At 50.9% G+C, this 26788-nt stretch overlaps 1 protein-coding gene across 1 annotated transcript; it reads right to left on the reverse strand.

The window, feature by feature from the left end:
* Positions 1-3270: 3270 nt before the first annotated feature.
* Positions 3271-26377, reverse strand: LOC138350055 (trichohyalin-like). The gene is made up of 3 exons (XM_069300337.1): positions 26258-26377; positions 23469-25199; positions 3271-4059 (listed from the first exon to the last, which is right to left on the reverse strand). The coding sequence occupies exons 1-3, from the start codon at positions 26375-26377 to the stop codon at positions 3271-3273; spliced, it is 2640 nt and encodes an 879-aa protein (XP_069156438.1).
* Positions 26378-26788: the final 411 nt, after the last annotated feature.

The following is a 26788-nucleotide window of genomic DNA, read 5'->3' on the forward strand; positions in this document are numbered from 1 at the left end:
CCTAACAGGAAGGAGACAGAGAGTTACGGTAAGGGACGAGAAGTCGGACTGGCGAACAGTAACGAGTGGAGTACCTCAAGGATCGGTGCTGGGACAAATTCTATTTCTAATATACGTCAATGACATGTTTATGGGAGGGGACATGGGTGGAAGCTGGAAACTCAGATGAGTCACAGAGATGTTAGGAAATTTTCCTGTAGCGTGAGAGTAGTGGAAAAATGGAATGCCCTTAAGGAGCAGGTTGTAGAAGCAAATTCTATTCATAATTTTAAAACTAGGAGGGAGCCGAGCAGACAGCACGCTAGACTTGTGATCCTGTGGTCCCGGGTTCGATCCCGGGCGCCGGCGAGAAACAATGGGCAAAAGTTTCTTTCACCCTATGCCCCTGTTACCTAGCAGTAAAATAGGTACCTGGGTGTTAGTCAGCTGTCACGGGCTGCTACCTGGGGGTGGAGGCCTGGTCGAGGACCGGGCCGCGGGGACACTAAAAAAGCCCCGAAATCATCTCAAGATAATCTCTCAAGATAGGTATGATAGGATAATGGGACCGGAGTCATTGCTGTAAACAACCGATGGCTCGAAAGGCGGGATCCAAGAGTCAATGCTCGATTCTGCAGGCACAAATAGGTGAGTACAATGAGGGGCCGGTAGCTGAGTGAACGGCACGCTGGACACGTAATCCTGTGGTCCGGGGTTCGATTTCCGGCGCCGGCAAGAAACAATGGGCAGAGTTTCTTTTACTCTGATGCCTCTGTTACCTAGCAGTACCTGGGAGTTAGACAGCTGTTACGGGCTGCTTCCTGTGTGTGTGTGTGTCTATGAAAAAAAATAGTTCGCTAGTAGTTAATAACAGTTGATTGATTGACAGTTGAGAGGCGCGCCGAAAGAGCAGAACTCAACCCCGCAAACACAACTAGGTTAATAAAACTATATGAATAAGAATAACATCTGCGGCGTATGCAAGGCTTTCTAATATCAGAACTGCCTTCAGGAACCTGTGTAAGGAACCATTCAGAACCTTGTATACCACATATATAAGACAAATCCTAGAGTATGCGGCCCCAGCATGGAGCCCGTACCTTGTGAAGCACAAGACGAAGTTGGAAAACGTTCAGAGGTATGCTACGAGGCTAGTCCCAGAAATAAAAGGCATGAGTTACGAGGAAAGGCTGCGAGAAATGCATCTCACGACACTAGAAGACAGAAGAGTAAGGGATACTTGATCACTACCCACAAAATTCTCAGAGGAATTGACAGGGTAGATAAAGATAAACTGTTTAACACGGGTGGTACGCGAACAAGGGGACACAGGTGGAAGCAGAGTACCCAAATGAGCCACAGGGACGTTAGAAAGAACTTTTTCAGTGTCAGAGTAGTTAACAGGTGGAATGCATTAGGCAGTGATGTGGTGGAGGCTGACTCCATACACAGTTTCATATGTAGATATGATAGAGCCCAGTAGGCTTGTAACACCCAGGACCTCCCCCCCCCCTTAGAGTTCACACCCAGGGAAGCCTTCTCCAAGAGGTCAGCCCAGATGACCTCCGGTTTATCTTGTATATTGATTAAAAATTCCTGGGTTAGTCTTAGTCAGCATAGTTTCAAGTATGTAATATTTCATGCAAGGGAATTAGACTCCAGATTCTTATGTGTAAACATCCCTGGATCTCCCCTTTTTGGCCAGGTCAGAGGTCAGTCACACATGTAATTAATAACTCCTCTCTTGAAGAGTGTATGGTGAATGTCAAACAAGCTTATTGAAATATTGTTTGAGTGTTTGTACACGTGTGGCTGAGCTTTTACATTTTTGGGGGCAGGTACCAACAGCAGATCTCCCCCTCCCCCTGTGGGGGTTGTATATAGAGGTCCTGTAGGGACTTAGGAAGGACAGAGTGCCGGACACCGGGGTCCAGAGAGGGCTGTGAAGAACATCTCAGTCAGAGAGAGACAGGTTTTAAGGTAATGTGTGTGATCTCTGAGGTTTTGTTCCATGTCCAAATTTCTTAACTTTTTGCCAGTGTTAGAGTAGGATTTATAAGTGGTGATTGACATAATTTTGGTCTCAATAAACTTTTGTTAAATTTCCCGTCTGTGTCAATTGTTGAATCCTCTTAGCCTTTTTGGATATAGTGGCTGACAACCGTTTTCATAATTAATGACAGTCATAGAAAGTACTCTCCAAGTCAAGCAATGTTTCTTGCCTCTTTGCTTGATATAGTCTCAATGGTCAAAGGCAAATAGTGGCAGCGTATTTAATCCTGTGTTAACATTTCCTTGTTGGCAGTGTACCTTTGAGTTCCGGTGTAACCATCATATGTCAGCTCATAACAGTGTTACCAAGTGCAACCGATGGGGAAGTGTTACTCAGGATAAGTAGTGTTTACATTATTAGTTTAGTGTTCCATTATAGTGGTGTTCCATTATGGTGGTACATTTTATAGTGGTGGTACAAAAGAGCGATGTTACAGGCTCAGAAACCTGTACACCTGTTGATTGACAGTTGAGAAGCGGGACCAAAGAGTCAGAGCTCAACCCCCACAATCACAATTAGATGAGTACAACTAGGTGAGTAGACACATACACACACACACAGACATGGAGAACAAAGCTTGTAGAAGTTTTTTATTTTTACTTTTACATGCGTACATGAGAATAAATACAATAAAACAAGAACAAACAAACAGAACACAAACACAAAAACAAAAGCACAAAACATAGAAAGACAAATACAGTAAATACTGGCCTGAAGGGCCGACGACAAAAGCACAACAATGAGCATTAAAACAATGTAACACAGTAAAAAATGAACAACAACACAATACAGGAGAATAATGGAAATAAGCACAAGAAAACTACACAAATTACAAAATCACATAAAATACCGGCCTGAAGGGCCGACAACAAAAACAATAAGTACAGCAGTACAATTACAAAGTACCCAAACCCACACCCAACAACCCAACCCTTGAAACAACACAAAACAAGCCCACTGGCCTCAAAACCCACACGGAGAGGTACAAATACATAACAACAACAAATTAAATAAAATACTCCCACACACTCACGCACGCATGCAACCACATCCCTCGCACACAAACAGACACAACATCAGAACACACAGCACACACACACACAAAAAAAAAAAAATCACTTAAAAGGAGGAAACACGTCAATGGGAGGCGAATATTTCTCAGGAAACTCATGCAGAGGATATTTCTGCTTTTAAGCCTCCCACATTAAGTACTCCCTGTCGGTAGGACAACGATCCCCCTACTTCAGGGGGGTGTGCATAAACTCAAGAATCACCAGATCAGGCGGAAGTGGCAGCACCCGGAGCTGGGCGGCAGTAGTCGCATAACGAGGTAAGGCAGAGCGAAGGGAGGTAGAAGACACAGAAGAAGCAGACGCAGGCCTCCGAGACGGCCCCACCACTGGCACATGGACCTCCACCACCACCGAAGAATGCGACCCAACCGGAAGTTCACCGCCATCGCCGGAAGATCCAGAGTCGTCGAAAGCTCCCACATCAGCCCAGACAGAAGAATGCTGGGAACGCTTGGGTTCTGGCCGCATATCATCAGATCCAGAGGCCGACCCAGAGACACGGGCATCATAAGCCATGCAAACCGACGCTCTCCGCCGGACGGCAGCATCCTCAACCACATGGGGTACCAGGCCGAGCACTGAAGGAGGCCCTGTATCCACCCCAGCACCCAGCACAGCCGAGACACATGTCGAGGGCGCAGGGGAATGCGCAGCAGGTGGAGAAGACAGAGACGACGTACAGAGATCCACCGGAAGACCCACGGGACCATCAGGGACACCAATGGGAGCAGGCTGAACTTCTGAAGGCACCACAACCTCTGGAAGAGGGGTCACCACAGCAGGAGACGCGTTGAGTACCACAGGGGGGCCCCCAGCAGCCAACGGGATGGACACATCCCCACCCACCGAATCCTCCTCCACAGGGAGCGGCGGAAAATCCTCCTCACGGAAAAGGTTCACGGGGGCGATGGCGGCCTCAGAACACCCGGCAGCCTGATGCCCCACCAGGCCACACTGAAAACATGTCCGCGGTTGACGGGATTAATACAACCAAACATAATATCCGAGGAGCCGGACGGAGGACGGAATGTCCGCCCTCAGGCACATCCCCAGAGTCCGAATGTTCGTACGTAAACCCTGGAATTTCCCCGAGGAAAGCTTGTGCAGCCTCACACTGACGACAGCTCCAAACCTCCCAAAGTAACGCCGCAGGAGGTCATCAGGAAACTCCAAGGGCGCCCCATGAACACTCACGTACGTTAACGCACCACTCCAATTGGACCACTCCACAGTGCCGTCACTACCAGGCAGGATCGCCCCTCGAAGCGATGGAGAAACGCCCGGTACTCTGCGTCCCCCACAAACCTAACAATCATTTGAAGAGCAGTAACCAGTTCAATACCGTAAATCACATCCACGGGGACACGGAGCATGTCACACATTACAAGTTCAACCTGCGAATACCCGGCACAACCAGAAAATTCCAGGCCTACAGAGTGCACATGCACAACAGGGGGAAGAGGTCCCCCCCCATCACAAAGAGTCACCGACGAACACCCAAGCACCACTTGATGGCGAATGCAGGGAGGGCAGAAACACCCACACCCCCTAGCGACCAAAGCAGCAAACCACCACCACGGTGACTAGCGGTCCAATCGTGTTCAAGCTTGTAGAAGTGGTACAGAGGAACATCCAGGTTTAACAAGTGAGGTGGCAACCTGTCCTCTTACAAATTACGTCTGAGTTTGGCCGAAAATCGACGTAATTTAAAAATGAAAAATATATAAAATAAATTTTGGATTTTTTTCCAAAACAGCAAATTAAGGGTCCTCTGGTAGGTTAGGAGGGCAGGAAGTTCTCCTAAGATTTCATTACAGGTCATGAAAACCGGTAATTTAAAGTTACCTCTCATAATCTATCCGAGTAAGCTGGAGGACTCAATACAGAAAACAGTACATTAAATTAAATTTTGCCCCGAGGGACGAGTTTATTGGGCAGCGCCACTCATCCTGTGAGTGAACATACCGGCATAGCAGCATGTACAACACTCCACAATAGGAAGAAAACCCGCTGGGTTGTTCATCCTGCCACTTGTACCTAGACACAGCTGAGATTTGCTTAACTGTCTCAAGTGAACAGCTCCTCAAACAAGAAGATTAACATCTATCAACCCTTAAAATATTACGTTATCTTGGGGGTGCAAAATGGGGGAATCTCTTAAAAACAGTCACAATATTTGACAAATAGTGTTTTCCTAACTCAAACAATGTTGGGTTTATTATTCTACACATATTTCTAATGTCTCTCAGGTGTTCATATTCACGTAAATAGTGGTCAAGGCGGTGACCATCACTCTCAACACAGATTCTGCAACTCTGCTGCTCAACTGTTGTTTTCATTCCGAATCTCCATGGATATTTGTATCCAAGACGGATTCTTGCTATTACTGATTCTCTCCCGCGGCCATCTCCTATTCGTCCATAATGATTGGGATTGCCAGCTGGCAATCCCAATCATTGGGCGATGGTACCACTGGCGATGATACAATATGGTTATATTGTACCATCGTACAGATTCACTGGTTTGTGCTTCTATCCTCCTTTCCTCAGTTACCTTGTCACGGTGGTGTTGCCTGACAATACCTCTAATTTGTAGAAGTCTTGGGTATGACGTATTCAATATGGTCTCCTTCAGCAGCCAGCACATCTGCTCGTTCATTTCCACATATTCCAGCATGGGAGGGGATCCACAGAAACTTGACGACTCTTTCCTGGTTGGTTAGTACTATGACAACTCTCTTGATTTCAGCGACTATCGCAAGGTTTTCTGCCCGATTTCTACTAAGGCTTTGTAGTGCTGCTTTTGAAACAGTGCAGATCACTGCATTATTAGTGTTTCGTTCAAGGAATTTTAACGCCATAACAATGGCAGTTAACATTGCTTGCGTTGAAGAGGCATAGTTCTCAATACGTGCTTTTTCTTCATTTCCGCGTTGAAAGGCATTATTCCTAATTACAATGAATGCTGCACCAGCCCTGCCATTGACAGGGCTGGTGCAGCATTCTGATGGGATTAGATGACCCGTCAGTGTAGATTTGATCTAGTTCATCTCCGGCTTCTTTATAAATTTCCTCAAGATACTTGTGCCTCATTTCTTGTGGTATCATGTTGGACTATTTCATTGTCATTTCATTGATGATAATCTTGCATGAGTCATCCTCCCAGGGAGGTAACCTCTTTACAGGCAGGAGCTCACGGGCTTGCTCAAGCAGGTGAAGTTCTTCGAGGTAGCAGACTGATCTGAGATGCTATGTTTTGCTTCTCCTGTTTCCTCCTGTTAGCAGCACAGAACTCAGTTTTTTCTTGCCAATACCATTGTAATGGGGATCTCTGGCTATCTTAATTGCAGTATATCGTAAGCCAATTTTATTTAAAAATACGTCCATTTTTGGCCTTACGGACAAACGAGCGAAAAGCGACGTAATTTTAAGAGGATGAGTTGGCGTGTCATTGCATTAGATAACCAACGGCAAGAAAAGCGGGGTTCAAGAGCTAGAGCTCTATCCTGCAGGCACAAATAGTTGAGTACAAATATTTGAGTACACTCACTGTTTACTTGGATATTTGGAGAGTATGTGGGGTTGTTGCTGTGGTGGTTGTGGTAGAGGGAGCAAGAGTGGGGGTGAGATATGGGGCAGGATCCTGGAGATGACCCCCCCTTCCCAACCACACCCCTCACAGCACGTTGGTGGAGGTGAGTTATTAATGATAGAGATGATAGAGAGGTGTGGGTGGGTGACGGGCCGTAACTGGCCGGCCTCACGCCACGCATCCACACATTACCTGCCATAACTTCCGTCACGCTCATATCATCTACTTAAGTCACCCTTCCATTGTACTAAATATCGATCTTTGAGGCCAGAGGGTGGCGGCCTGGCCTGGGCCGGCAGCGATGGCCGCCGCCACCCCTCTCACCTATGTACCTTATACATTACCATTTTAAAAGCACTACAATCACCTTCTGTGGTTGATTGTTCAGTAAACCCCTGAACTATATGTTTAACACATCTCTCACCCTCTCCATGGAAGACAGAAGAAAATGTATATATGCTGGTTAGCACTGTAACTGTCTGTCCACGTCTGTGGTAGAACACCATCCCTCACCCGGAGTGTAGACAACACAAGTAACACACCACGCTCCATGTAACACTGTGTTACACCTGCCTCATGAATATTGTTCACCTCCACCCTGCACACTCCAACACTCTCACCCCCCCCCCCTCGCCGGCGACGGCTCTCAACACTACAAAATATATTCCAGATAACAGCAGTCACGCAATATATAATATACTCAACACCCGTATATATAGTATACTAAACACCCGTATATATAATATACTTAACACCCGTATATATAGTATACTAAACACCCGTATATATAGTATACTAAACACCCGTATATATAGTATACTAAACACCCGTATATATAGTATACTAAACACCCGTATATACAATATACTTAACACCCGTATATAGTATACTAAACACCTGTATATAGAGTATACTAAACACCCGTATATATAATATACTCACCACCCGTATATATAAAATACTCAACACCATTGCTTATAACCTCCGACAGTACCAGTTCAGTTCATGTTGCTCTACAGTGGTAAACAAGTAAAATATATGGCCGTATAGGAGTCCCAATTGTCTAGGACTAAGATAAACTATCGTCTTATTAATAACATCAATGATGTTATGGGAGGGGGTGAGGGAGGGGGGCGGACAAAACCACTGCACGTAAAATTTCAATCAATCAAGGTTGGATCCAATAAATTCTTGGAATCACTAATGATTCACTAATCACTAATGAATCACTAACGAATCACTAATGAATCACTAATGGAATCACTAAAGCACAAAATCACTAATGACACACACTTGGATAAATGTTGTCATACATAGATAGTTATTTCATCAGATCAATTAAGCAAGACAATGAACATAAAACAGCAACCTGCAAACTTATCTGTGAACCTGGGGCCAGGCGTCAGCCCTGCTCCAGCACCCCGCACCTACTGCCTCGCCCACGCTAGCAAGCCTCGCTTCCACACACTTCCCAAAACTTGACAAACAAGACTTCTCTCTGACACTAGCAAATCCTGACCTACTCACTTCAAAACAAGTCTGAATCTGAAGATATATTAATGTACATTATACAGTAAATAATACAAGAATAAGAATCATCTTTAAACATAAATAAACAGAAGGTCCAACAGGACATTACACGGGAAACAATGCCGCCCCACTCAACCTCACGCAGTTCCCTTATATGGTCATGACGACCACAAGACGCCATTGAAAAGCCTCATATAAAAAACCCACAATATATATATATATATATATATATATATATATATATATATATATATATATATATATATATATATATATATATATATATATATATATATATATATATATAAGACAGTAATCCTCCTTTATTTAATTCCAGTTCCAGGGAAGAGTTGCTATGTCATTTGCAGAATGTTCCTAGACATATATGAAGTTCTTGCAATAACCCCCCCCCCCCCAATGTAGGTGTTTGAGGCTTTGATTCAAGTAAATTATTTATACAGCCCATTAATCACTCAAGTGATTATATTTCCTAATGTTATCCATAGACACTGGTTCTTACAGGAATTTCTAATGATCACATTTTATTAGTTTCCCTCTTTACTATAAAAGCGGGTGGTCCTTCGTAATTGATTTCATTACTTTAATAATTAAATAGAGTCAAGCCCCAAATGTCCCACAATAGTGACAGATAGTGGTGGTGATAGGTAATGGTGGTGACAGGTAGTGATAGTGACAGGTAGTGATAGTGACAGGTAGTGGTGGTGGCCAGGTAGTGGTGGTGACAGGTAGTGATGGTGACAGGTAGTGGTGGTGACAGGTAGTGATGGTGACAGGTAGTGGTGGTGCCAGGTAGTGGTGGTGACAGGTAGTGGTGGTGGCCAAGTAGTGGTTGTGGCCAGGTAGTGGTGGTGGCCAGGTAGTGGTGGTGACAGGTAGTGGTGGTGGCCAGGTAGTGGTGGTGACAGGTAGTGGTGGTGGCCAGGTTGTGGTGGTGCCAGGTAGTGGTGGTGACAGGTAGTAGTGGTGGCCAGGTAGTGGTGGCCAGGTAGTGGTGGTGACAGGTATTGGTGGTGGCCAGGTAGTAGTGGTGGCCAGGTAGTGGTGGTGGCCAGGTAGTGGTGGTGGCCAGGTAGTAGTGGTGGCCAGGTAGTGGTGTTGGCCAGGTAGTGGTGGTGGCCAGGTAGTGGTGGTGGCCAGGTAGTGGTGGTGGCCAGGTAGTGGTGGTGGCCAGGTAGTGGATGTGGCCAGGTAGTGGTGGTGGCCAGGTAGTGGTGGTGGCCAGGTAGTGGTGGTGGCCAGGTTGTGGTGGTGGCCAGGTAGTAGTGGTGGCCAGGTAGTGGTGGTGGCCAGGTAGTGGTGGTGACCAGGTAGTGGTGGTGGCCTGGTAGTGGTGGTGGCCAGGTAGTGGTGGTGGCCAGGTTGTGGTGGTGGCCAGGTAGTAGTGGTGGCCAGGTAGTGGTGGTGGCCAGGTAGTGGTGGTGGCCAGGTAGTGGTGGTGGCCAGGTAGTGGTGGTGGCCAGGTAGTGGTGGTGGCCAGGTAGTGGTGGTGGCCAGGTAGTGGTGGTGGCCAGGTAGTGGTGGTGGCCAGGTAGTGGTGGTGGCCAGGTAGTGGTGGTGGCCAGGTTGTGGTGGTGGCCAGGTAGTAGTGGTGGCCAGGTAGTGGTGGTGGCCAGGTAGTGGTGGTGGCCAGGTAGTGGTGGTGGCCAGGTAGTGGTGGTGGCCAGGTAGTGGTGGTGGCCAGGTAGTGGTGGTGGCCAGGTTGTGGTGGTGGCCAGGTAGTAGTGGTGGCCAGGTAGTGGTGGTGGCCAGTGTCAGGGGACATATTTTCCCTGCTCTCTCGTGCACTGAATTAAGTACGAAATTGCATAGTGCACCAGTGATGTGCACTGTGATTCAACTTTCTGTATATAACTTTTCCGCAGTCGTGTTGGGTGTCGTTGGACAGCCCATGACATTTGCTAGCCATTGATGTCATTTTGATCGCTGTATCAAGTCTGTGAAGGAAATTACAGGAGGGAGTTGATTTCAGGGAAACTTTTGTACAAGTCAAGTGTAGAGAGGGAGGTATGGGGGGTTAACGGCCGTAGACCACCCCCCCTATCACGTGTCCACCTCGTGTGAGAGGGTGTAGCGTCATGGGGCAGGTGCGGGATTGGCTGAGGGCCTGGGCCTCAGAAATGCTGAACCGTGATTGGCCAAGACGCTGAGGGGTACTGCATGGTACCCCCGGGCATAGTGTTGGCGGGAAAGACATTCTTACCTAGGACGTTGCTCCCTGACGACGTGTTTCCCGTGCTAGGCCAAGCATCGGGAAATACCGCCTGCAACGTTACTAAAGTCACACCTACATCTTGCTATCTTTCCGTGTGCCCTGCGTAAGAATCCGGTAATCGGAAAGGGGCTTGTATCGAGCCGTGTGAACTTGTCATCTAGCCGCGTAATTGTGGGACGCCATCTTAGAGGAACTGGACTGAGTGAGGCGTTAATTATCGTGCTACAAAAGTGACATCCGCCGTCGATCGTATCTGTGCTTGAAGATACTGCTGGGAGACGTGCCAGAAAAGGTTTCAGTGTTATGAGAGAAACCTTGAATGTTATAATTCTGAGGAACAGTGAAGGACTCCGTCTCGGGTCTCGTGTACCGTGTAACACCGTGTACCGTCGTATCCTGGGGTACCGTGTCAAGTGGAAGGGGCGTGGTACCGCATTCCTGCTGTTGTGCGCTAACCTTGGCTGCCTGTGCCGGTGTGTCTGCGCCATCCTGGTCTCTGTGTGTGTGGAGCTAACCCCGTGGTCTAGGACCCTGTGCTCCACCTGACCACGTGTAGGAAGTGAGGACGCCTACGTCATCATCCAGCAGCAGCAGTGGGAGTGTGATTGACGTGTATGTGTGAGTGAAAGAAGGTTGCGGGCCATTGATGTAAGTACACTGTTTCCGTTTGGGTAATAAAACTCTGAAGCTGGGTTCGCCCCCAGTGTTCCGTCTGTCCTCTGTCCCTGGGACCACCTGGGGAGGTGAATGGGAATTGGAGACGTGTGAGTCTACCCTGTTTGTCATCAAGTTGAGGTTGGGCCCAACTGGGATTTATGACGTGTGTGAAGACACCTAGTGACACATTCAGAGGTAGAGTAAAGTGAGTTATTTACTTCTAATTTTTCTATGTGTCGTGTATGTATTCGCTGTAATTTGATTCCCTTTTTTCAGCAGTGAAAAGTGGTAACAGTGAGATTTCCCTTGCTTATATATTTTACTGTTGTGTTGTGGTAAAGTGTGAATTATTGGTGGATAATTTACTGGGGGAAGTCATTTACAAGTTTTGCCGTGAGTGGCAAGGATGTACTGTGTTGTACTGTGATGTACTGTGTTGTAATGTGTGTGTAAACCGTAGACAAGTTTGACCTTGGTGGAAGGCGTTGTGTACTGTGAAGGATTCCGTGAGAATTAAAGTCAGTTAACGTCACCGGGGGTCACGATTTACTTAACGAGGTCACTTGTTCGTTGAACATTGTTGTGATTAACGTAGAGACGTGTAAAGGCAACAGTCACGGTGAAGTTCACGCAGTGGAGGAATTGTCAAGTGAAGACTAACGTAGTGTTAACGATTTAACGAGCTATCGTTAATTGAGTGATTAACGTAAGGGGTTGACGGTCTGTTATGATCGGAGTCAATTGCGCTGTAATTAAGCTGTTGTAATTCGTTGGACTGATCAGATCTGTCTGCGGACAGAGTGATTAAGCACTCGTAGCTAATTAAAGATAATTAGTAATCGCCACTTAGTGAATTCACCAGGTGTTGATGTTGTTGTTTACACGGAGTATTGGAACATTGTGTGTGGTACAGTAGTCTACCCTCGTTAAGGTAATCTTGTCGTAAGACCGGAAGTGAACTGTCAGTTGAGAGACAGTAGGCTTTGTCAATACTCGTCTGAATTAATAGGCTGTTGTATTCAGTAATTAATTGGGAATTACTCACCGAATGCTTGACTTTCAAGTTGATGTAATTAATTGATGTACGAGTTATTGCTGCCATTTAAGTGCCGTTGAGACACGTGTGTGTTAACGTAATTGTTTAAATTCAATTAGAGTAACTTTTGTTTGGATTGTCCTGAGAGACAAGTGTTAACGTAAGATTTTTATAAGGGGTTATCATTCTTGGATTAACCGCCTTGTTACTTGGTACCTCGTTGTGGGCAGCGAGCGCCAATCAAGTCCTTTGTGATTATAGTATTGGTCACCGTGAAGCCGTGACAATATTGATTGCAAGCTTGCGTCACCAGTGGGCACCACTTTGTTCAGTTAGTGTCATTGTTCAGTCAGCGACGACGGGATAAGGAGACCGCGGGTCCATCAGGCTGTTGATTAGCTGTCCTTTAATGTGCCACTTGAGTGACAGTAAAGTAACGTAAATTCACTGTGTAGTAGTTTTAGTTTTGTTTTGTGAATAAATTGTTTTGTTACAGAAAACGGTCGTTTACGTCAAACCTTCCAATATTACTGCCCCACATTTTATGTTCTGCAACGCTTTGCCTGCTTATGTTCATATTAAGTCTGTATCTAAAGCTCGAGTCCATTGCACAGCACCACACTTCTATAAATAAGAGGTGAGAATCCGTCGGCTACCCTTTATTAGTTTGTTAAATAGGAGGAGCCAGCGACCTAAGTGACAGGTGTTACCCGAGTGGTTTCACCTGGCGGTTTGCTCCCGCGGTCCTATGATCTTAGGCTTTAAGATTAAATATCTGCCACTGGCAGCTCTTGCTGTTTAAGGTCTGCCTCTCCTGCGAGGTAGTTGCGATTAACGTAACATCAATAGGACTTAATTCTTTTGATAACCTGTCAAAGAAAAAATCTCACAGCCAGGTAGTAGTGGTGGCCAGGTAGTGGTGATGCCAGGTAGTGGTGATGCCAGGTAGTGGTGGCCAGGTAGTAGTGATGCCAGGTAGTGGTGATGCCAGGTAGTGGTGGCCAGGTAGTGGTGGCCAGGTAGTAGTGGTGGCCAGGTAGTGGTGATGCCAGGTAGTGGTGGCCAGGTAGTGGTGGCCAGGTAGTGGTGATGCCAGGTAGTGGTGGCCAGGTAGTGGTGATGCCAGGTAGTGGTGGTGGCCAGGTAGTGGTGGCCAGGTAGTGGTGATGCCAGGTAGTGGTGGCCAGGTAGTGGTGATGCCAGGTAGTGGTGGCCAGGTAGTGGTGATGCCAGGTAGTGGTGGCCAGGTAGTGGTGATGCCAGGTAGTGGTGGTGGCCAGGTAGTGGTGATGCCAGGTAGTGGTGGCCAGGTAGTGGTGATGCCAGGTAGTGGTGGTGGCCAGGTAGTGGTGATGCCAGGTAGTGGTGGCCAGGTAGTGGTGATGCCAGGTAGTGGTGATGCCAGGTAGTGGTGGCCAGGTAGTGGTGGCCAGGTAGTGGTGATGCCAGGTAGTGGTGGCCAGGTAGTGGTGGCCAGGTAGTGGTGGCCAGGTAGTGGTGATGCCAGGTAGTGGTGGTGGCCAGGTAGTGGTGATGCCAGGTAGTGGTGGTGGCCAGGTAGTGGTGGTGGCCAGGTAGTGGTGGCCAGGTAGTGGTGGTGGCCAGGTAGTGGTGGTGGCCAGGTAGTGGTGTGCCAGGTAGTGGTGGTGGCCAGGTAGTGGTGGTGCCAGGTAGTAGTGGTGGCCAGGTAGTGGTGATGCCAGGTAGTGGTGATGCCAGGTAGTGGTGGCCAGGTAGTGGTGGCCAGGTAGTGGTGGTGGCCAGGTAGTGGTGGTGGCCAGGTAGTGGTGATGGCCAGGTAGTGGTGGTGGCCAGGTAGTGGTGATGCCAGGTAGTGGTGGCCAGGTAGTGGTGGCCAGGTAGTGGTGATGCCAGGTAGTGGTGGCCAGGTAGTAGTGGTGGCCAGGTAGTGGTGGTGGCCAGGTAGTGGTGGTGGCCAGGTAGTGGTGATGCCAGGTAGTGGTGGCCAGGTAGTGGTGGCCAGGTAGTGGTGGCCAGGTAGTAGTGGTGGCCAGGTAGTGGTGGTGGCCAGGTAGTGGTGATGCCAGGTAGTGGTGGCCAGGTAGTGGTGGCCAGGTAGTGGTGGTGGCCAGGTAGTGGTGGTGGCCAGGTAGTGGTGATGCCAGGTAGTGGTGGTGCCAGGTAGTGGTGGCCAGGTAGTAGTGGTGGCCAGGTAGTGGTGGATGCCAGGTAGTGGTGGCCAGGTAGTAGTGGTGGCCAGGTAGTGGTGGTGGCCAGGTAGTGGTGTGCCAGGTAGTGGTGGCCAGGTAGTGGTGTGGCCAGGTAGTGGTGGTGGCCAGGTAGTGGTGATGCCAGGTAGTGGTGGCCAGGTAGTAGGTGGTGGCCAGGTAGTGGTGGTGGCCAGGTAGTGGTGATGCCAGGTAGTGGTGGCCAGGTAGTAGTGGTGGCCAGGTAGTGGTGGATGCCAGGTAGTGGTGGCCAGGTAGTGGTGGCCAGGTAGTGGTGGTGCCAGGTAGTAGTGGTGGCCAGGTAGTGGTGATGCCAGGTAGTGGTGGCCAGGTAGTAGTGGTGGCCAGGTAGTGGTGATGCCAGGTAGTGGTGGCCAGGTAGTGGTGGCCAGGTAGTAGTGGTGGCCAGGTAGTGGTGATGCCAGGTAGTGGTGGCCAGGTAGTAGTGGTGGCCAGGTAGTGGTGATGCCAGGTAGTGGTGGCCAGGTAGTGGTGGCCAGGTAGTGGTGGTGGCCAGGTAGTGGTGGTGGCCAGGTAGTGGTGGCCAGGTAGTGGTGGTAGCCAGGTAGTAGTGGTGGCCAGGTAGTGGTGGTGGCCAGGTAGTGGTGATGCCAGGTAGTGGTGGCCAGGTAGTAGTGGTGGCCAGGTAGTGGTGATGCCAGGTAGTGGTGGCCAGGTAGTGGTGGCCAGGTAGTGGTGGTGGCCAGGTAGTAGTGGTGGCCAGGTAGTGGTGATGCCAGGTAGTGGTGGGCCAGGTAGTAGTGGTGGCCAGGTAGTGGTGTGGCCAGGTAGTGGTGATGCCAGGTAGTGGTGGCCAGGTAGTAGTGGTGGCCAGGTAGTGGTGATGCCAGGTAGTGGTGGCCAGGTAGTGGTGGTGCCAGGTATGGTGGTGACCAGGTAGTGGTGGTGCCAGGTAGTGGTGATGCCAGGTAGTGGTGGCCAGGTAGTAGTGGTGGCCAGGTAGTGGTGGCAGGTAGGTGGGCCAGGTAGTGGTGGTGGCCAGGTAGTGGTGGCCAGGTAGTGGTGTGCCAGGTAGTGTGGTGCCAGGTAGTGTGGTGCCAGGTAGTGGTGGTGCCAGAGCCAGGTAGTGGTGGTGGCCAGGTAGTGGTGGCCAGGTAGTGGTGGCCAGGTAGTGGTGGTGCCAGGTAGTGGTGATGCCAGGTAGTGGTGGCCAGGTAGTGGTGGCCAGGTAGTGGTGGTGACCAGGTAGTGGTGGTGGCCAGGTAGTGGTGGCCAGGTAGTGGTGGTGGCCAGGTAGTGGTGGTGGCCAGGTAGTAGTGGTGGCCAGGTAGTGGTGGTGGCCAGGTAGTGGTGGTGGCCAGGTAGTGGTGGTGGCCAGGTAGTGGTGGCCAGGTAGTGGTGGTGGCCAGGTAGTGGTGATGAGAGGTAGTGGTGGTGGCCAGGTAGTGGTGGCCAGGTAGTGGTGGTGCCAGGTAGTGGTGGTGGCCAGGTAGTGGTGGTGCCAGGTAGTGGTGGCCAGGTAGTGGTGGTGCCAGGTAGTGGTGATGCCAGGTAGTGGTGGCCAGGTAGTGGTGGTGACCAGGTAGTGGTGGTGGCCAGGTAGTGGTGGCCAGGTAGTGGTGGTAGCCAGGTAGTGGTGGTGCCAGGTAATGGTGGTGACCAGGTAGTGGTGGTGCCAGGTAGTGGTGATGCCAGGTAGTGGTGGCCAGGTAGTGGTGGTGGCCAGGTAGTGGTGGTGCCAGGTAGTGGTGGTGACCAGGTAGTGGTGGTGGCCAGGTAGTGGTGATGCCAGGTAGTGGTGATGCCAGGTAGTGGTGGCCAGGTAGTGGTGGTGCCAGGTAGTGGTGATGCCAGGTAGTAGTGGTGGCCAGGTAGTGGTGGTGACCAATTAGTAGTGGTGGCCAGGTAGTGGTGGTGGCCAGGTAGTGGTGGTGGCCAGGTAGTGGTGGCCAGGTAGTGGTGGTGGCCAGGTAGTGGTGGTGGCCAGGTAGTGGTGGTGGCCAGGTAGTGGTGGTGGCCAGGTAGTGGTGGTGGCCAGGTAGTGGTGGTGGCCAGGTAGTGGTGGTGGCCAGGTAGTGGTGGTGGCCAGGTAGTGGTGGTGGCCAGGTAGTGGTGGTGGCCAGGTAGTGGTGGTAGCCAGGTAGTGGTGGTGGCCAGGTAGTAGTGGTGGCCAGGTAGTGGTGGCCAACTGCACCTGTTGGATGTATCCAGGGGAGGCAATAATCAATAAGAGAGGAGGATGTAAAGTCTCTCGTTACTCTTTAAAACCTTCACAACAATATTTCACATGTTGTTGAGAATCGTTATATTGATCACGTTGTGTACCAAGTCACCCTCCAGCCTCATGCTGTGGACGTATTATTTACGTCCATGTATGAACTTAACTGTAATTACTGGTGAGTCGTGAAATGGAATATGAATCAGTTTTGTATTTTACGTGAAGGTGAGCGCTCAGTATGAGTGAACATCTCACCACAACAGGTGTCTGGGGCAGGTGTCCTGGACCTGTGTCTGGGGCAGGTGTCCTGGACCGGTGTCTGGGGCAGGTGTCCTGGACCGGTGTCTGGGGCAGGTGTCCTGGACCGGTGTCTGGGGCAGGTGTCCTGGACCGGTGTCTGGGGCAGGTGTCCTGGACCAGTGTCCTGGACCGGTGTCCTGGACCGGTGTCTGGGGCAGGTGTAATGGACCGGTGTCTGGGGCAGGTGTCCTGGACCGGTGTCTGGGGCAGGTGTCCTGGACCGGTGTCTGGGGCAGGTGTCCTGGACCGGTGTCTGGGGCAGGTGTCCTGGACCGGTGTCTGGGGCAGGTGTCCTGGACCGGTGTCTGGGGCAGGTGTCCTGGACCGGTGTCTGGGGCAGGTGTCCTGGACCGGTGTCTGGGGCAGGTGTCCTGGACCGGTGTCTGGGGCAGGTGTCCTGGACCGGTATCCTGGACCGGTGTCTGGGGCAGGTGTCCTGGACCGGTGTCTGGGGCAGGTGTCCTGGACCGGTGTCTGGGGCAGGTGTCCTGGACCAGTGTCTGGGGCAGGTGTCCTGGACCGGTGTCTGGGGCAGGTGTCCTGGACCGGTGTCTGGGGCAGGTGTTCTGGACCGGTGTCTGGGGCAGGTGTGCTGGATCGGTGTCTGGGGCAGGTGTCCTGGACCGGTGTCCTGGACCGGTGTCTGGGGCAGGTGTCCTGGACCGGTGTCCTAGCAAGTGTCTGGGGCAGGTGTCCTGGACTGGTGTCTGGGGCAGGTGTACTGGACCGGTGTCTGGGGCAGGTGTCCTGGACCGGTGTCTGGGGCAGGTGTACTGGACCGGTGTCTGGGGCAGGTGTACTGGACCGGTGTCTGGGGCAGGTGTACTGGACCGGTGTCTGGGGCAGGTCTACTGGACCGGTGTCTGGGGCAGGTGTACTGGACCGGTGTCTGGGGCAGGTGTAATGGACCGGTGTCTGGGGCAGGTGTACTGGACCGGTGTATGGGGCAGGTGTCCTGGACCGGTGTCTGGGGCAGGTGTCCTGGACCGGTGTTTGGGGCAGGTGTACTGAACCGGTGTCTGGGGCAGGTGTCCTGGACCGGTGTCTGGGGCAGGTGTCCTAGACCGGTGTCTGGGGCAGGTGTCCTGGACCGGTGTCTGGTTCATGGGTCCTGGACCAGTGTCTGGGGCATGGGTCCTGGATCAGTGTCTGGGGCATGGGTCCTGGACCGGTGTATGGGGCAGGTGTCCTGGACCGGTGTCTGGGGCAGGTGTCCTGGACCGGTGTTTGGGGCAGGTGTACTGAACCGGTGTCTGGGGCAGGTGTCCTGAACCGGTGTCTGGGGCAGGTGTACTGGACCGGTGTCTGGGGCAGGTGTACTGGACCGGTGTCTGGGGCAGGTGTACTGGACGGGTGTCTGGGGCAGGTGTCCTGGACCGGTGTCTGGGGCAGGTGTCCTGGACCAGTGTCTGGGGCAGGTGTCCTGAACCGGTGTCTTGGGCAGGTGTCCTGGACCGGTGTCTGGGGCAGGTGTCCTGGACCGGTGTCTGGGGCAGGTGTACTGGACCGGTGTCTGGGGCAGGTGTACTGGACCGGTGTCTGGTTCATGGGTCCTGGACCAGTGTCTGGGGCATGGGTCCTGGACCGGTGGTTATGGCATGGGTCCTGGACCGGTGTCTGGGGCAGGTGTACTGGACCGGTGTCTGGGGCAGGTGTACTGGACCGGTGTCTGGGGCATGGGTCCTGGACCGGTGTCTGGGGCAGGTGTACTGGACCGGTGTCTGGGGCAGGTGTCCTGGACCAGTGTCTGGGGCAGGTGTCCTGGACCGGTGTTTGGGGCAGGTGTCCTGGACTGGTGTCTGGGGCAGGTGTCCTGGACCAGTGTCTGGGGCAGGTGTCCTCAACCGGTGTCTGGGGCAGGTGTCCTCAACCGGTGTCTGGGGCAGGTGTCCTCAACCGGTGTCTGGGGCATGGGTCCTGAACCAGTGTCTGGGGCAGGTGTCCTGAACCGGTGTCTGGGGCAGGTGTCCTGAACCGGTGTCTGGGGCAGGTGTCCTGGACCGGTGTCTGGGGCAGGTGTCCTGAACCCGTGTCTGGGGCAGGTGTCCTGGACCGGTGTCTGGGGCAGGTGTCCTGGACCAGTGTCTGGGGCAGTTGTCCTGGACCAGTGTCTGGGGCAGGTGTCCTGGACCGGTGTCTGGGGCCGGTGTCCTGAACCGGTGTCTGGGGCAGGTGTCCTGGACCGGTGTCTGGGGCAGGTGTCCTGGACCGGTGTCTGGGGCAGGGTTCCTGGACCGGTGTCTGGGGCAGGTGTCTTCAACCGGTGTCTGGGGCAGGGTTCCTAGACCGGTGTCTGGGGCAGGTGTCCTGGACCGGTGTCTGGGGCAGGGGTCCTGGACCGGTGTCTGGGGCAGGGTTCCTGGACCGGTGTCAGGGGCAGGGTTCCTGGACCGGTGTCTGGGGCAGAGGTCCTGGACCTGTATCTGGGGCAGGGTTCCTGGACCGGTGTCTGGGGCAGGTGTCCTAGACCGGTGTCTGGGGCAGGGTTCCTAGACCGGTGTCTGGGGCAGGGTTCCTAGACCGGTGTCTGGGGCAGGGTTCCTAGACCGGTGTCTGGGGCAGGGTTCCTGGACCGGTGTCTGGGGCAGGGTTCCCAGGGGTCCTAGTGGTGGTGGTGGTGCTGGTGGAAAATTTCCACCAAAATTATAGTATAACATATGTTAGTAACATGGTGTATGAGAGCACAAGGACCAGGCATGACTATTTATAGAGGAAGCCAAGCTCTCCCAAGACGTAGAGAGTGTCAGCATATTTCGACCATTTTGAGAACACCCCACACCAGGAGAAGCATTTATAATGGTTCTATACCAGGATATGTAATTAAATCTAATAGCTATAAACATTTTATGATAATACTCCAAAATAAATACATATAATCCATAAATAATTGTTTAACCAGATACGTTTGTTAACGATAATATAAACCGATCGGTAAAACAGAGTGGGCAACTGTGCCACCTTCGGGTGGATGCAGTGTGTCAGGACGCTGCAGCGACAGAATTAAATATTTATAAAGAAATGCAAAGTGCCAAAGTAGCCCCGGCACTCAGTATAGTGTGGAGGAAGAGCTTGGACACAGGGGAGATACAGATGCGCTTAAAGCAGCAGACATAGCCCCTCTACACAAGGGTGGTAGCAAAGCATTGCCAAAGAATTATAGACCAGTTGCACTAACGTCCCACATAATAAAAGTATTTGAGAGAGTGATCAGGAGTCAGGTCACTAGATTCATGGAAACCAATGACCTCCACAATCTATGCCAACATGGATTTAGAGCAGGAAGATCATGCCTCACAGTTTCTTGACCACTATGACAAAATCTCTGAGGCATTAGAAGAAAAACATAAGGCAGATGTCGTATACACAGATTTTGCAAAGGCATTCGACAAATGTGACCATGGAGTGATTGCACACGAAATGAGGTCAATGGGTATAACTGGTAAAGTAGGACGCTGGATACTCAATTTCCTGTCGAACAGAACACAAAGAGTAACAGTCAATCAAGTAAAATAGAGTCCGAGCGTAGTTAAAAGCTCTGTACCACAAGATACAGTCTTTGCACCACTGCTGTTCCTTATTCTCATATCAGATATAGACAAAAACACAAGTCACAGCTTCGTGTTATCCTTTGCTGATGATACAAAAATCAGCATGAAAATTACCTCTGCTGAAGACATTGATAAACTACAAACAGATATTAACAAAGTTTTCGATTGGGCAGCAGAAAATAAGATGATGTTTAACGGTGATAAATTCCAGGTACTCAGATATGGCAAAAATGAGGATCTTAAACATAATACACGGTACAAAACACAATCGAATCTGCCCATAGTAGGAAAACAGCATGACAAGAATTTGGGAATAATGATGTCTGATGACCTACCGTTTAGGGAGCATAACCAAGCAAGTATTGCGTCAGCCAGAAAAATGATAGGATGGATTACGATCGTGAACCTTCAAATCCAGAGATCCCATCACAATGGTTGTACTCTTCAAATCACTTGTGTTGTCCCGTCTCGAGTACTGCTCAGTACTCACTTCCCTCTTCAGAGCAGGAGAGATTGCTGAAATAGAGGGAATACAGAGAACATATACGGCACGCATAGACGAGATAAAGCACCTAAATTATTGGGATCGTCTCAAAGCTCTCCAAATGTACTCACTAGAAAGGAGACGAGAGAGATACCAAATCATATACACATAGAAAATACTGGAGGGCCAGGTCCCAAATCTGCACAGTAAAATAACAACGTACTGGAGTGAACGATATGGAAGAAAATGCAGAATAGAACCAGTGAAGAGCAGAGGTGCCATAGGCACAATCAGAGAACACTGTATAAACATCAGAGGTCCACGGTTGTTCAACGTCCTACCAGCGAGCAGCAGAAATATTGCCGGAACAACCGTGGACATCTTCAAGAGGACACTAGATTGTTTTCTTCAAGGAGTGCCGGACCAACCGGGCTGTGATGGGTATGTGGGCCTGCGGGCCGCTCCAAGCAACAGCCTGGTGGACCAAACTCTCACAAGTCAAGTCTGGCCTCTGGCCGGGCTTGGGGAGTAGAAGAACTCCCAGAACCCCATCAACCAGGTATCAACCAGCGATAGTAAACATGACTCCCGCACCTTAAAAAGGTTGACCCCATGTTACTTAATGCACTTTAACTCCCTGCTATAATCTACCCTAACTTATCTAAATTGCGACCAGCTCGCAAACATACTTACTCACACTCTGTCTCGTGACTAATCCGCACTTTTCATAAAACAGCAACATTTGGATGCCACCAGTTGCACCATCCCTCATCTTTACCATACTAATGTAACACTAGATTATACTGAACACTAGTTGTTTGTAACACTAAAGTATTGTAAACTATAAACTCAGCCACTGAACTCTGGTAACACTCGATTGAAATAACCCTTGGAATACTAGTTATTGTAACACTGGTAATTTAGATGCAATGTAATATGAACTGAAATATGGTGTACCATGGATGATTACACCCGGAACCCATGGTACCCTGGTCAGGAGGTCTGGTCGACGACCGGGCCGCGGGGACGCTAAGCCCCGGAAGCCCCTCAAGGTAACCCTTCCAAGAACAACGCTACATAGAGACATCTTACTGACTAGACACCGCTACCATCCAGCCAGGTGTTTAGCTGTATCAAGTAATGAGGCATGAATCATTGCTTGACTTTGAGAGTCCTCTTCTAACTGCCATTAATTACTGACCGGTTGTTAATTAAGCTGAACTCAGAGCATTAAGAGGTTCCATTAATTGACACACACAGATGCAAATTTTAACATGTGTAAATTTAGGACAAATTATGATATTCACCAAACAATAAGTCCCTACCCTAACACTGGCAATGGGTAGGACATCACACATGGAAAATATGGTGGTAATATTGGTAGTAACATTACTGGTGGTACTAGTGGTAGTGACATTACTGGTGGTAATAGTGGTAGTGACATTACTGGTGGTACTAGTGGTAGTGACATTACTGGTGGTAATAGTGGTAGTAACATTACTGGTGGTAATAGTGGTAGTAACATTACTGGTGGTAATAGTGGTAGTAACATTACTGGTGGTACTAGTGGTAGTGACATTACTGGTGGTAATAGTGGTAGTAACATTACTGGTGGTAAGATAGAGAGGAAGAGGAAAGACGAGCAGTGTTGTGTAGTGTGGATGTAACGGGGGGCAAGGGGGGGGGGAATAAATTGTCAATAATGTAATTAATGGCTGGAAGGAAAGAGAAGTAGGCGAACAGTCAGGGAGGAAGAGTGAGGTAAGAGGAAGGAGGGAGGAAGAGTGAGGTAAGAGGAAGGAGGGAGGAAGAGTGAGGTAAGATATATACTGGAAAAGTAAAGTTGAGAAAGAATTAGGGATGAAAAGAGGGGATTATAAGAGAGTATTGGCGATGACATGGAAGGCTTAGAGTAGGAGAGGAAGAGTGAACAGCTGCCACCATCCATTTATTATATATTTTTAGACGAGAAATGAAACTCATTTTTTACCGCGCAGTTATCACATTGATGATAACGTCCAGTAACATTCAAACATTTATAGAAAATAATACCCTAGAGATATTATTCACAAACATATAAAACTTGGAAGTTTGCATATATTTTCGAACTATCATTTCAAATACTACTTTACATCAAAATTTAACATTGATTAAATTCTGCAAAGGAGTAGCCTGACTGAACCAGAAGTGGAGAACACAATACGGCTGACTGTCCCTGGGGCCTCACACAACACATACTCATGGAACACAAAGTTTATCACCTCACAGACACTCGCCAGAATTACATTTGACTTTTGTAAATGCACATTAATGACACTATGTAAAAGACACATCGAACACTTTATGTAGGGTATACGTAAATCTGTGTATCTAAGTATTTACATATGTAGGTTAGCTTAGCATTTTAAAAGCACCGAATCACCTTCTGTGGTTGATTGTTCAATAAACCCTTGAACTGTATGTTTAACACATCTCTCACCCTGTCCATGGAGGACAGAAGAAAATGTATATATGCTGGTTAGCATTGTAAATGTGTGGCCACGTCTGTGGTAGAAGAAAAAAACTCGACAGGTTCAACCCGATGGGGAGGACTTTGTTGGCGTCCAAAACTCTTACGCTCTGCAGCCTCAGGTCACGCTGTCTTCCCTGGAACCTCAGGTCACGCTGTCTTCCCTGGAGCCTCAGCTCACGCTGTCTTCCCTGGAACCTCAGCTCACGCTGTCTTCCCTGGAGCCTCAGCTCACGCTGTCGTCCCTGGAGCCTCAGCTCACGCTGTCTTGCCTGCAGCCTCAGGTCACACTGTCTTCCCTGGAGCCTCAGGTCACACTGTCTTCCCTGGAGCCTCAGCTCACGCTGTCTTGCCTGGAGCCTCAGGTCACACTGTCTTCCCTGGAACCTCAGCTCACGCTGTCTTGCCTGGAGCCTCAGGTCACACTGTCTTCCCTGGAGCCTCAGGTCACGCTGTCTTGCCTGGAGCCTCAGGTCACGCTGTCTTGCCTGGAGCCTCAGGTCACACTGTCTTCCCTGGAACCTCAGCTCACGCTGTCTTGCCTGGAGCCTCAGGTCACACTGTCTTCCCTGGAACCTCAGGTCACGCTGTCTTGCCTGGAGCCTCAGGTCACGCTGTCTTGCCTGGAGCCTCAGGTCACGCTGTCTTGCCTGGAGCCTCAGGTCACGCTGTCTTGCCTGGAGCCTCAGCTCACCCTGTCTTCCCTGGAGCCTCAGGTCACGCTGTCTTGCCTGGAGCCTCAGCTCACACTGTCTTCCCTGGAGCCTCAGCTCACACTGTCTTCCCTGCAGCCTCAGGTCACACTGTCTTCCCTGCAGCCTCAGGTCACACTGTCTTCCCTGGAACCTCAGCTCACACTGTCTTCCCTGGAACCTCAGCTCACACTGTCTTCCCTGGAACCTCAGCTCACGCTGTCTTGCCTGGAGCCTCAGGTCACGCTGTCTTGCCTGGAGCCTCAGGTCACGCTGTCTTGCCTGGAGCCTCAGGTCACGCTGTCTTGCCTGGAGCCTCAGCTCACGCTGTCTTCCCTGGAACCTCAGCTCACACTGTCTTCCCTGGAACCTCAGCTCACGCTGTCTTGCCTGGAGCCTCAGGTCACACTGTCTTCCCTGGAACCTCAGGTCACGCTGTCTTGCCTGGAGCCTCAGGTCACACTGTCTTCCCTGGAGCCTCAGCTCACGCTGTCTTGCCTGGAGCCTCAGGTCACACTGTCTTCCCTGGAGCCTCAGCTCACGCTGTCTTGCCTGGAGCCTCAGGTCACACTGTCTTCCCTGGAGCCTCAGCTCACGCTGTCTTGCCTGGAGCCTCAGCTCACACTGTCTTCCCTGGAACCTCAGCTCACGCTGTCTTGCCTGGAGCCTCAGGTCACACTGTCTTCCCTGGAACCTCAGCTCACGCTGTCTTGCCTGGAGCCTCAGGTCACACTGTCTTCCCTGGAACCTCAGGTCACGCTGTCTTGCCTGCAGCCTCAGGTCACACTGTCTTCCCTGGAGCCTCAGCTCACGCTGTCTTGCCTGGAGCCTCAGGTCACACTGTCTTCCCTGGAGCCTCAGCTCACGCTGTCTTGCCTGGAGCCTCAGGTCACGCTGTCTTCCCTGGAGCCTCAGCTCACGCTGTCTTGCCTGGAGCCTCAGGTCACGCTGTCTTCCCTGGAGCCTCAGCTCACGCTGTCTTGCCTGGAGCCTCAGGTCACGCTGTCTTGCCTGGAGCCTCAGCTCACGCTGTCTTGCCTGGAGCCTCAGGTCACTCTGTCTTGCCTGGAACCTCAGGTCACGCTGTCTTGCCTGGAGCCTCAGGTCACTCTGTCTTGCCTGGAGCCTCAGCTCACGCTGTCTTGCCTGGAGCCTCAGGTCACGCTGTCTTGCCTGGAGCCTCAGGTCACGCTGTCTTGCCTGGAGCCTCAGGTCACACTGTCTTGCCTGGAGCCTCAGGTCACGCTGTCTTGCCTGGAGCCTTAGTACAAAGTGTCTTGCCTGGAGCCTTAGTACACAGTGTCTTGCTTGGAGCCTCAGCTCCCACTGTCTTACCTGGAGCCTCAGCTCACACTGTCTTGCCTGGAGCCTCAGTTCACACTGTTTTGCCTGGAAGTCTCAGCACACACTATCCTGCCTGGAGCCTCAGCACACACTGTCATGCCTGGAGCCTCAGTACACAGTGTCTTGCCTGGAGCCTCAGCACACACTGTCTTGCCTGGAGCCTCAGCACACACTGTCTTGCCTGGAGCCTCAGCTCACACTGTCTTGCCTGGAGCGTCAGCTAACACTGTCTAGCCTGGAGCCTCAGATCACATTGTCTTGCCTGGAGCTCCAGATCACATTGTCTTGCCTGGAGCCTCAGCTCACACTGTTTTGCCTGGAGCCTCAGCTCACACTGTTTTGCCTGGAGCCTCAGCTCACACTGTTTTGCCTGGAGCCTCAGATCATATTGTCTTGCCTGAAGCCTCAGCTCACATTGTCTTGCCTACAAGCCTCAGTACACACTGTATTGCGTGGCGCCTCAGCTCACACTGTCTTCCCTGGAGCCTCAGCTCACACTGTCTTGCCTGAAGCCTCAGATCACACTGTCTTGCCCGGAGCCTCAGCTCACATTGTCTTGCCTACAAGCCTCAGTACACACTGTATTGCGTGGCGCCTCAGCTCACACTGTCTTCCCTGGAGCCTCAGCTCACACTGTCTTCCCTGGAGCCTCAGCACACACTGTCTTGCCTGGAGCCTCAGATCACACTGTCTTGCCTGGAGCCTCAGCTCACATTGTCTTGCCTACAAGCCTTTGTACACACTGTCTTACGTGGCGCCTCAGCACACACTGTCTTCCCTGGAGCCTCAGTTCACACTGTTTTGCCTTTAACCTCAGCTCACACTGTTTTGCCTGGAAGCCTCAGCACACACTTTCTTGCCTGGAGCCTCAGCTCACACTGTCTTGCCTGGAGCCTCAGCTCACATTGTCTTGTCTGGAGCCTCAGCTCACACTGTCTTGCCTGGAGATTCAGCTCACACTTCCTTGCCTGGAGCCTCATCTCACATTGTCTTGCCTGGAGCCTCAGCTCACACTGCCTTGCCTGGAGTCTCAGCACACACTGTCTTGCCTGGAGCCTCAGCTCACACTGTTTCGCCTGGAGCCTCAGCACACACTGTCTTGCCTGGAGCCTCAGATTACATTGTCTGGCATGGAGCCTCAGCTCACACTGTTTTGCCTGGAGCCTCAGCTCACACTGTCTTGCCTGGAGCCTCAGATCACATTGTCTTGCCTGGAACCTCAGCTCACATTGTCTTGCCTGGAGCCTCAGATTACATTGTCTGGCCTGGAGCCTCAGCTCACACTGTTTTGCCTGGAACCTCAGATCACATTGTCTTGCCTGGAGCCTCAGCTCACATTGTCTTGCCTAGAGCCTCAGATCATATTGTCTTGCCTGGAGCCACAGCTCACA

The sequence above is a fragment of the Procambarus clarkii genome, chromosome 43 (assembly GCF_040958095.1).
Source record: "Procambarus clarkii isolate CNS0578487 chromosome 43, FALCON_Pclarkii_2.0, whole genome shotgun sequence".
Taxonomy (NCBI): Eukaryota; Metazoa; Arthropoda; class Malacostraca; order Decapoda; family Cambaridae; genus Procambarus; species Procambarus clarkii.